General features: G+C 38.4%; 1 protein-coding gene across 1 annotated transcript; it reads left to right on the top strand.

The window, feature by feature from the left end:
• Positions 1–5,078: 5,078 nt before the first annotated feature.
• On the top strand, positions 5,079–7,971 carry EDN3 (endothelin 3). Its single transcript, XM_029960393.1, is given in 3 exon segments — positions 5,079–5,299; positions 6,635–6,739; positions 6,741–7,971. Coding segments are annotated over 3 exon segments (381 nt in total). The 3' UTR covers positions 6,796–7,971.
• Positions 7,972–12,377: the final 4,406 nt, after the last annotated feature.

Consider the following 12,377-nt stretch of genomic DNA (forward strand, 5'->3'; position numbering starts at 1 on the left):
AGCAGCCTGTTCGGTATCTAGGAACTGGCTACTACTACACTGAGGATGTGGAAAAGAAAGGTGTGGCTATAAAGGATAAAGGTTTGTTTCCTCTGAAAATGACTTGAGGTGCAAAAAGCTACTCAGAAAAAGTCCAGCTTCTGAGAATGGAGCATGTGGTTAGGCTGACAAAACTAACAAGGCAGGCACTTCTTTGAAGAAGGTGTTTTACTGCTTAAATAATGATGCTAAGGAAGGGTTAATAGGGGAGGCACATTAATATGTCTGTTACAGAAAGAGCTGGAGCCAACTTTCAGAGCAGCCAATGATCTCTTCATCTATAGAGCTACACAGTATTACTGCAGTGGCTTTATATGAAAGCATACACAGAAATATCTGTTATTTCCCCCAAGCATCTTTCATTCCGTAGACATTTTGTTTCACTTAGAGGATGGTAAATTTTGCTTCCATTCTGTGTTCTTTGTTCTCAGTGGTCCTTACAGGGATCTCATACATTTTAGGATTGTCTGGAAACACTGGAGACTGTTGGGAGCCTCGCTGGCCTGGATGCAGGCCAGAAAATATATTGCTGAATACTGAAATCACAGCATCTAAGATGATTGCTGCAACCCCCTCATCCCTTTATTTTGGCTGAAACTCTCCAGTGCCCTGGAGGTATCTACTGTGTTTAAGTGGCTGGGAAAGTAGAAAATAATAGCAGCTCATAGGTCAATTATAACATAGCATGAGAAACTCAGCCACATGTTATAAAAATTAAAATAAACCAATTAGACTTGTCTGCCTGAATTCACTATAAGTGAGGGACAGCAGGACTTAGGCAAATCATGCTTCCCAATTCGACCTGAAGGCAGTAATCATTCAATGGGCAGTTTGCTTCTGTGGGAAATTTTCCCTGATATCCCTGGTTCAGAATGGCTGTTCCACTATTAGTCAGTAATTTTGCCTTTTTCAACAAAAAAAAAATCCCTACTTCTGCTAATTTAATGGCCAAATCTTGCTTCAAGAACTAGCTGGCTTTCAGAGGACAGCTTTTATGATTGTGTTTTGTGGGCACAAAGCACAGAAATAATCTAGGTTATTTCAGCATCTGTTATCCAATCTTCAGATCTATACTTTTTTTTTCCTTTTAAAATTCTAGAAGGAACATTTACTGTGTATTCCCTTCCACTGCAGAAATCCAAAATGTTTCAGGTGACAAGAGCACACTGTGCTTTGATTAGTTTTGTGCTGCTCTGTTATACATGGAATTATCTTCAGTTAACAGATCTGTTGCACTGACTAATCATAATTACATCTCATGGAATAATTACAAGTACTGGAGAGTTGTGTTAGCATTTTTTACAGAATAAAGAACAAATAGCTTATATTCAAGAAGAAATTACTTCCTTGAACTCAGACCTTCTCTAATCTAGAAAGTGCTTTAAAACTGAGTGTGCAGACTTTTATGCACCCCCTCACTTGCTGCAGTAATGATCCTTAACTCCACAAAAGAGAGTAATTCCACAGAAATCACAAATCTGTGTGTTGCCAATCAGATACCAGTTCAAAGCATGACAGAAAGGCTGATCCAGAATTGCACAGGTTTGCTTGTTCTCCACTTTGTAGAGAAGAAAGGGATAAAGGACACACAGCCCTTAAATAGTGCAAACCCACTTCACTGCTTCAGAAGAAGCTTGTTCTCCTAAAGGAAGAAATGTTGCCTACTTAGTTAAAGGTCAGAAATACAAATTTTATCTTTTTTTTTCTTTCCAAAAAGTTTGGAAATGGCTCTTAGCTGGTGCTTTGACCAGGGACTGGGTCATAAGCATGAAGAACACAGTGTAAGGGAACTGGTTGTTCAGGATCTCCAGAAACCTGGAGCAGGTAGCCAGCCAACAAATCTGCCTCTGCCCTACTCCAACTGATCCTCATCTTCTCCTTCACTGAGAAGACACAAACTGCTCTGGGTATAATTAAGTCCTCAAGCTTTGACTAAAGAAAACAGATGCCTCACCTCAAACAGAAAGCAAAGAGACTTTTTTTGCCACACAAGTGCTTGGTGACAATCACATGCTGACAATAATTCCCATTCAATGTGCAGAAATTGTGATTCTACTTCATTTTGCACCTGAGCCTTGCAACACCACAAAAATAATAAAAAAGAGCAGCATCTGTTAATCACATGTAACAATCTAAGCTTAAGAAGCTGCCAGGCAAATGCTTCTGATACCTGTTCAACTGAATCTCTTCAGCATCTCCTCTCACCTCTGAAGTGCTGAGAAAGAGGCATGAACTAACTTGAAACACGAACATTTTCAGCTGCTGGAATGATAACCATACACACACTAATATTTGCTTAAACGTTGTGATTTATGAGTTGTATCAGAGTAACTGACAGGCAAGAAAACATCTCTATTTTTTGGTTCTTTTTGAACACTGTTGCAAAGACTGGGTTGCTGTAGAAGTATCTCTGGTTTGGGTTTGAATTTTTGGGTTAGAAATGAAAACCAGGCATATTGGGAGAATTATTACATTTCTATCTCTGATGGGCAAATCTGCACATTAACTTACATATAAACTTCACTTGGATGTTCCAGGTAATTCTTACACTTGTCAGAGCACTAGCAGGTATTTCTGGGCCACTGAAAATAAAGGGGGCTTGAATACATTTCCTAAGCTATGAACCACACTCCTATAAGCATTCTGTGTTTCACAGAGCATGAAGTACCTCATTAGAAAGATCAGAAGCAGCATCTAAAATACCAATTTCCTCCTTTGCTTAGGGCTGTGGTTCATGGCTCTTATCACTTGTAATTAATTTATATTCTCTACCCCTCCCTGTTTGCTGGAATTTACTGTTTCTTAGAAAAGACAGCAGACTGGTAATGGGCCTGTTCCTCAGTCACTGTAATTCACACACTGATGTATTAAAGTGAAATTGAAAGTTGATGGCAATTCTAGTTGGTCCATTAATTTGCAAACTGCAGCAATTAAGAATAAAACACATTCCCTTCTTCCTCTCCAGCTATTCAGGCAGAACCTCTGACACAGGGCAAACTGCAGCTCAGTCCCACAGAAATTCTGGGTTAGAGAATTAGAGTGAAAAAAACCAGTATTGTATTTTGGAAGAGTGGTCTTTTTAACAAGGAACCACTTTAAATAATAACATAGTGCAGTATTTTATGTCTTGTAGCATAATATGGGATGACATCTGCAAAAGCTGCAAGTAGCTTCTTTATCCCTTGGCAAACTATCTGTCATGAAACAGGGCTTTCATATTTGGCTACCACACACCAAATTAATCTTTCTATTTCAGTCTCAATTTGAGCAGGAAGTTGAATAATAGAATTTTACCAGACAGTTTTCATAGAGGATTTGTTAAAAATAAAGTAACTTCCTCCTGTTCCTGTCTCTAAATACTAGCTATTACTTAATTAAAAAGAAAAAAAAAAGTATTTGTATAAAAAATACAACCATACAGCAATTATTTATACCAGAAGTTACCTACATTAGCCATTCAACATTCATCATTCTAAAGCAGATGGCAGTATGGAACCATTAATACTCTTCAGTTATAAAACGGGACTCGCTCCTAATCCTAAAGACAACAAAAAGCTTTTTAAATGGCTGTTAGAGAAGGGAGGCCAAAATCAAGTCCTAAAGTGTTCTGAGACAAATATGGATATTCTTGACTCCCCCAGTGTCTGGGCATAGGAGTAAAGGGAAAATATGCAACAGTTTCTGCATGTAGGTGAGGCAGAGCAGCATCTGCTGGAGAAAGACCATTTCCTGGGCTCTTAACACAGAAATATTGCTTGTGATTTTCTATCTTTCAGTATGATTTTATCATAAATCTAACTGACAGGTGTGCTCTGGCTCAGGCTGTGAAAGACAAGATGCACAAGCTCATACGTATTGTAAGTGCAGAGGCTTGAATAAATGATTTGCATCAACTGTACTGATGTTACACCAAAATAATGTTTCTGAACCCTTCAGCCCACCATGTGTGTGGGAAAATGGAAAATTTGCAGCTTTCCCATTAATAGCCTAATGATGTTTTTATGAAAGCAAATGCAAGAAGAACTACGTGAAGGTAGTGGTTGCAAACTGATTATTCAGGTTTTGTTCTGTAACCTTTCTGTAACCCTTCTAGATTTACTCTTCCTCTTCCCTGCCTTTTTTTTTTTTCCACTCCCTCCACTCCTCTTGCTTGCTTGTGAACATGAGATTCCCTTCATATTTTTAGTGTTTGTGGAGTTGTGGGTTGCTTAGCCCATCCCTCAAGTCCACAGGAGCTTTTATGGGTCTCCAGAAGTTTCATGTGGTGGACAGCTGCTGTCACTTGAGATTCTTTAACAACTTGAAGGAGAATAATTTATGACATCACTCCAAACCATCCAACTCCTTTTGGGGATGTCAGCAGGAATTGATTGACTATAACCCATTAAAGAGCAAAGCATGCCAGACTGCAGGGAAATACAGAGAGCTGCCTCATCCTATTTCTTGGTGTGCTGGAGTACAGAATACCATCTCTTGTAGAAAGGTATTGATAGATACATACAGGGAAGATTACCCAGCAGTTTCTCACCTCTGTAACTCCAGGGATCATGTTCCAAACATGATGTAGTGAACTAATCATGCTGACAGTTGTCTCCATTTCTCAATGATTAAATTAATGGCAAATCAGGCTCAGAATCATGAAGATGATACAACTACATGATGTTACTCGTCTGGTGAACTCAGCACAGCTCATTTGTCACTTCACACCAGCCATGGCATGGGACATAACAAATATTGTACGCTGGGGGAGGGTGAGCAACACAACACAGGAATTAGGAGCAAAATAAGCAATAACCTTGCTTGTAATTGTATCAGCTGTTAGGTATTCCAATCTTTTTTTAGATTGTGTAGTTGCCAATTAATTCTCCCAGTAGAGCTGATTGTCTGCTACTTTATAACTTCCCAAAAGCCAGAGCTAATTGGGCAGAAGTTACAATCTTTCATAGGCAGAACTGCTTATTTATATGAGTATGTTTTGATTTTTGTGCCAGTATTTATTGCTTTGCATCAATAGATCTCTTTACTAAAACAGAAAAGAGATGGAATATCATTTTAATTGGCTTCTAAAATACACGATATGTGTGACTCACAACAGGAGGACTGTGCCATATGGACTGTCTAACTACAGAGGCAGCTTTAGAGGCAAAAGGTCTACAGGCCAGAGTCAAAGTACTTCCCAGTCTTCATTTCGATGTTCCTGTTTGGATGCTCAGGATGAACAGTGTTTGCAGTTTTGCAGAAGAGTGCAAGACAGAAGAAGGTGAGTGCTTGAATGCTGCCACCTGTCTACACGATTTGACTATTTTGCAGAGATAAATTAATCAAGTTGCACTTATCAAATGGAACTGAGTAAAAAACACATTGATTTTAACTAAAATTCCCCTCTCCAGTGTGGTGGGTTAGCCCTGGCCAGCAGCCAAGCACTTACAGAGGTGCTTGTTCACTTCTCCCCCAGTGGGACGGGGGAGTGAACAGAAAGAACAAAAGTGAGAGAACTTGTATGTCACCTCAGAGTTTAGTAGGTGAAGGAAAGAGGCCAGAGGCAGCCAGTACTGCTTGGAATTTTCATTTTGCTGTTCCTTTCTATGATGTGGTGTTTTTGAGAACACCAGATCTGCCCAGTTAGGAGCATGCTGAATATTGCACTATTCTAGAATGTTTTATCTAGTCTGACAAAGAGCATCACATTGTCTTTTTATGAATGTATCCATAAGGGGACTTGATGAGAGCACATTTACAAACTTGGAAAATCTCTCTTCTCCAGAAATCATGGATCAGTGAAAAAGACAGAGGAGAAAGACCAATGCAGGGAAGAGGAACACAACTTCATTCAGTAGCACAGAGAGTCTGGAGGATTCTGAACAATCAGGTAAGGTGCAGATGTTTAATATTTAAAACAAATAGTGATTTTTCATAAATGTTCTTTGTATTTGCAGCACCCTTAATTCTTTTAATTGAATTTTATAAATAAGGGCAGAACTTGGCCCATGAGTTCTTTGGTTTTTTCCATATGTAATTTTTAAAATAACCTTTACTATGCACAGAACTACTACAACCTCCCTTGTGCTAACTAACTCCTTCAAAAGTTGGATTCTTTGGCTATAAGCCAATACATATTTTTGCCTTTTTTTTTTTTAGGGCAAGGGCTGTTCCTGTCTATCATGTTTTTGCTCATTTAGCACTGCAGCAACTTAAGCTACACGTCCCAGTGCAGTGCTTCAGTAAAACTAGAACTGTCAAGGTAAAGAAACAGAAAAGAACCTTGTGGAAAAAGCATCTGAGGGGAAAAATAAATCTGCTTTCGATAACAGATACAAAGAGATTACTGGGACCTAGCAGCCAGTTTCAAATATTTCCACTTCGAAATAAGTCGCACTATGACCCAAAGTTTTTTGCTATGAAGGAAAGCACTTGGATTAGGAGTCCTCAAGCTGGATTTATTGCTATGATTATCTGAGCAGAGCTAATCAGACAACTGTGCAGCGTTCACTCTGGGTACATGTAATCAAGGAGATAAACCCTTTTCTATCAAGTAACAGGCAGTTAGTGCTGAATATTAAGCAGTTTGGTTGTTGTGTTTGTTTTTTTTTTAAAGCTTTAACATTTATTTGCTGGAGCTCAGAAACAAGAACTTAAACTACAACTCTCCCTTGAGATGGACAAACTTGATGCTTCAGTGTGATGCCAGTGGAGAATTGAGCGATGCACCACTTCCATTTCAGCAGTGCCACTCTGAGGGCACCTGAACCTGCATGAGGAAGCTTTGTCCCGTGTTCCCCCCGTGAGAGTCTCAGTAAAGGATAATCTTTATCATGGAACTGGCAGGGAATGTATCACTAGTGAAGAAAACTTCAAAGGCAGATCCAAACTTCAGCAATGCACAGTTTCAGGGAGCATTGTTTTCCTCTGTGATTTCAAAGAGTACAATAGAAACATACTGTTCCACTTTGTGTCTGAGGAATCCATCCACAGCTTTATGCAGGCAACTGTAATTGGAGAATGTGGTGAGCTAGAGAGAGATTGCCTCTACATGAGTTCTCATTCAGAATAAACAGATGCAAAATATTTCTCTTGTTAATGTATGCAAGCCTGAATCATCATATTGTAACTTCGTGGCAGATGTTTAAATGACAGTATCTATGCAGAATAAATATGAATGGCTAATATAAATATTATTATAAACTATAGCAAGTTAAGAGTATGCATTGAGTATTCAATAGATTACCTAATTTAGGCACAAATTATTCCTGCACTTCAAAGTTCCATTCAAAAACACAGTGATTATTTAAGGATGCACTGTAGTTGGTGAACAGAACTTTAATTATTCAGCCCCAAGAATTTTCCTAAAGCTGCAAAGGTAGGACTGTGGAACTTCAAATGAAGCTTCATACAATCAGAGTAACTCAGATTTGCTGTTCTAAGCCCCTGCCCACGTTACCATCCACGGCACATACATTTGTCTCTGTTAGTACTACAAATCACATGTTTATCTTCATTGAAACATCATCAGTGAATAACTTGAAAACTTGGCAATAAGGATTAAATCCAACCCTGGACATTTTTCAATGTAAATGATGCCTTCAGAAATTATGGACTTCTTTTTGCTACGAGGATGCAAGAGTAAGCAAGGAAAAAAGAGTAACTTTTGCAAACCCTGTTCTATATTATTTAAGAAGAGAGGAAATCCCTTACTTGTGACAAATTTTTTTTGGGTTGACTGACTTTCATGCAGACTTTCCCCAGGGCACATAGGTTAAACTATAACCCCATGACAATAAATTATATTTTATAAGAAGAAAGATGGAGACCAAAAGAAAAGTGAAAAGAAATCAACAGTACAAATGTTTATATAGGGCTTAAACCAGTGGTAATAGATTTTCTTTGAAACAAGAAAGGGAGCTCTTTGCCAAAACATATGATATATTTTATATATATGTGGATATATTTCATAAATAAATTATTACAGTTATAAAATTAAATATATCTTTCAGTTATTGCATTTGTATCAGTTTCTTACTTGCTGTATAACTGATTTTGTACGTTTATAGAAAATAGATTATTTATTTTATAAAACCACTTCACATACTATTTTCCCGTATTTTTTTTAAAGACACTGTATAGTTTTGGGGATTTTTAAAAAAAATAATCAAGCTCTGTTGTGAAGAATACATAATGCTCCTGATGTTGCTTTATGACCACAAACTGGAAACTTTTTCCCCTCAGAATTCATACATCCAGGTCACACAACAACTTGCCTTCTTCAAGACACTGAGAGTTCTCCTATAGCTGTCTGAGAATTATGAAAATATAATAACATTCCACGATAATAACTGTGTATAAAAAGTGACACTACAATTTTGTGTCCCTTTTGCTCTAAATGTAACCATCAACTGGCCTAATCCTGGGATAAACCCCACAAACAAACTGGGCTCTTCCTTTGACATGCAGGTAGATTTAGCCCTCGAGCAGTGGGCTACAGGTGCTACTGTTGCTTTTTCCTCAAGAAAGAAAAATCCAGTCTTTTTCTACAGGAAAGCCACTTTCAAGTGGTTTGGTTTGGGGACTCTACACAGCAGCTGAAAATATCGTGTCAATGTACAACTAACAGTTAATGTAAAAATCAGTCCAATGTGAATACACCAAAAGAATGAAAATGAGAAATAGTGTTATATCAAACTATCAGACTCAAAAGAGGGAAAACTTAAAGTTTACCGTAGATATTTCCAAATAAATCCATAAGCCACAGCATACACCTGAAAGTTCTATGTGCTGGATTCTGACATTGAACTACCATTATTCCATCTGGGAACAGTTAACAACCATGAGATACTTTTTACCTAATTTCATATGTTTATAGAAAATGTCAGCATTAATATTCCTCAGCTCTCAGTGACTCAGTTTACCGATTTTTAATTTTTAACTAGAAGGTGTTAAACTAATTTGAAATACAGTTCTTAAAAATTATCCACAGAATTAATTTCATATACAACCAATAAGTGTTTTGAACTAAGAACTCTTAAAATGTGATAAATCATAAAAGGATTATTTGCAGAAGTTAGAATTAAATGCTCTTTCAACATGTAACATTAGCACAGTGAGGTGTACTGCAGAATTATTCTTGGTCTGGGATATTATTTTGAGGGCATTTATATTTACTTTTGTAAGAGAACAAATTAGTTCCAGCTCTTACTCTATTCAATGTAAAACCATATATGTCCAAATGTGCTCTAATTCTGTCAGGGTTCCATAGCTCTCATTCTATTTCCCAGTAACAAAAGTTCATTTTTAAATTGTTAATAGCAATAAGAACAATAAATGACCAAAGGCCTAGAAAACAATGCGGAAGGGAGCCTTGGAAGAATTTAAGACATTTAGCCTCAAAGGAGAGGAGATGTGAACACAGTTGTCAGATGCAAAGAGGAGAGAGAGAGGAGAGCCCTGTTTTTTTCCCTGTGTTCCCAGAAGGAAGTACAGGATTTATGTTACAGCAAAGCCCTTCAGGCAAACTTATCAGCACGAGTGGGTGAGTGCCATGGAGACAAAGGTTTCCACCACCACCTCCACCTCTTAGGTTGTGCCTCATGAAAGCCCCAGGCTTTGACATGAGTGTGGAAGGGGCCCTGTCCTCCTCCAGAGCTCATCTTGTTTCCTGGGCATTAAAATAACTAGCTCCTTGTTCCTGTGCCTGCTTTTGGGGACACCACTCTGTCGCTTCTGCTGCTCCTCACACAGAAAATGCTTGCAAAACCTGGGAGCTGAGTTCCTCTGTAGATCCTTATCCTGTTATGTCATCCCTATATTGATCCCCCATTGGCAGCATCCAGCATCTCACACGTACTCAGATGCTGTTTTTAGGAGCTGGCTTTCAGAAGAGCTGGACAAAAATAACTCTGCTGTGACAGATTGGTGAGGACAATCATGGCAATTTGATGTATGGTGATTTAAGAAGACAAAATCGTGTGTCTTGATAAAAGCAAAATGCAGGCTAACACAAGTAAGGCTGAATAATGCAGCTAAAACTAATCATTAGAAAAGGAACAAATTCTGTCCATATGAACATTAAACCTTTCAATCCTCAGCTTGAAATCTATTGGAAGAGTAATCAAGCAAAATTGCAAACAGATGATTCTGGAAACAATGTTTGTTTTCACTACTGGAGTTTTACAATGCATAAGTTATAACCTGATCTGGAGAGCTTTATGCTACAAAGAAATGTCAGGACTGAGAGATTTCAAATGCTAAGCAAGTTAAACAGAGCATATTGCATTCTCTGTTTGTCTTACAGTAGTACCTTTCCAAACTTTGCTTAAAAGCAAAGAGTAGTTTTAAAGAGTAGTTTGACTTCCAAGATTTTCAGCAGTGCTTTAGAAGGCAGATGTGCCTTGATGTGCACTTCAAAGGTATCTCTGCAGATCCATGCTGATAGTTGGTAGCACAACTGAGCTTCAGCAGGGGTTTGGGCTGAGGTTCAAGTCTTGGCTCCTGTTCTGCCACAGGAAACACCTCCCTGAAGCCTTTGTGCTCTTAGTGGGTTTTAGCCCAGAATGGCCCCAGTGTCCACATGGAACACCTCTCCCCAGATCTAGATTAGTTCCCTTGTTTTATTTCATTATGATCCTTGTCCATTTTAGAACAGACCAGGGTGTTGGTCATTCCCTGAATGTGCCACTTTCAGAAGTTAGGGAGATGTGTAGGTCTGCAAACTCCTGCTGCACCTCTGTGTTACTTTAGGTATCTAAACACCTTTACTGTGAGCTATCATCAGGCACTGGTAAATGGATACCTCGGCTCACACTTCCTGCAAATGTCTCCAGCAACATAAATGGAATTGGTTGAAGTTCAAGTCCCTTAACAACAACTTGATTACAAGTCTTTGACATTCAGACTCCATTTTTCCTTTAAATATTTTTGTAAAAACCCTATATGGACAAGGTAATTTAGACACTAAAGGGCCAGTATGTTAAACAATGAAATACTCTTACAGAATGTGAGTTTCCTTTTTACTGTTTATAATGGGAATTCCATTAGACAACAAGTCCCATTTATTGATGAATCATTTCTGCTAAAGCTGTTTCACAGAGTGTCAACCAGCTCTCCCTTGAGTTAGTGACTATTTATGTGTTTCATTAATTGTACTTTTGCCATACCTGTCCAGGAATTATTTGTTCTACTGCAATCAGTTAAATAATGGTAATTTTTATTTTCATAGTTCATTTTGATTTAGCTGTCTTGTTTTTATAATTATTCCTCTCACCCTCCCCCCTCAAAGAATTGACTAAATGTGGCAATGCTTCAGTGTCCCAGTGCTCCCCTTTGGTGTTCCAGGCCTGGCAATCTATATGGCTCTGGAGGTGAGCTGCCTTTGGGGTGAGTCCTTGGCTATGCAAATACTTTCCATGCAGATGTGAAGAGGGTTGGAGCCTTTTGTCATTAAAAAATAAATGTGCAAACTATTGTAGCAATATAAAAGATATATTGAATGGCTAGTGCATGAGGTGAACCACATAACCAGAGAAAAGCAAATGCAAAATCAAAGCCCAGAGGCTCCATTAGATTCCTGGAACTATGCATATGCTTATGCAACTGTGATACCATTAAGATGCAGTTCCCAAAGGGATGTTTTTTTAAATCTGTACCTTGTTTCCCTGTATCTATCACAGAAGAGGAATCCATTGGTTTCACAATGAAGTCAGTTTACATCCCCTTCTGGTGTCAATTTGGATAGTCACGGGTCAGCTCAGGGGCACGTTTTCAGTGTTTTATTTAAGACACTGCAACTAAGATCCAGATTGAACCTAAGCATTTGAATTCTTCAGTGTAAAACCTTTCTTTACACAAATCTGAGCATGAATTAATACATTCAAAACACCTGTGCCAGATCCTGAGGTTTGTCTTTGATTAACATCCTTTCTTTAAGCAAAGTTCCAAAGAGATTGAACACTCTGTATTTGGAGAAGCACAGAAGAAAAAAAAAGAAGACTTAAGGGGAGGAAATCCTGCATTAGAGTTCAATAACCCCTGAATCAGAATTCTGCTACCTCATTATGGGATCTTGGGCAAATTGCTCTTATTGCAAACACTAACACAAGGGCAAGACCAAAGCCAATGTCCATGTTAAGATCCCTATGGACCCAGGTCTAAGCAATTTTTCTCTCTAAATAACATTTTTACATATAAGTGCTTCTGGTCATCCTAGAGAACATGTGAAGGATCAATGCCTTGGGGTGGAACTACCACTGTACCTCGTTGAACATTTGGAAAGAATTGGTCAGCTATTGCCTAAGTGAAACAAGAAGTCTACACAACACTACATAAAGGAGCAGGCACACATGGAACTG

Source organism: Manacus vitellinus, unplaced genomic scaffold (genome assembly GCF_001715985.3).
Source record: "Manacus vitellinus isolate BGI_N305 unplaced genomic scaffold, ASM171598v3 scaffold_26_pilon, whole genome shotgun sequence".
In the NCBI taxonomy this organism is placed as follows: Eukaryota; Metazoa; Chordata; class Aves; order Passeriformes; family Pipridae; genus Manacus; species Manacus vitellinus.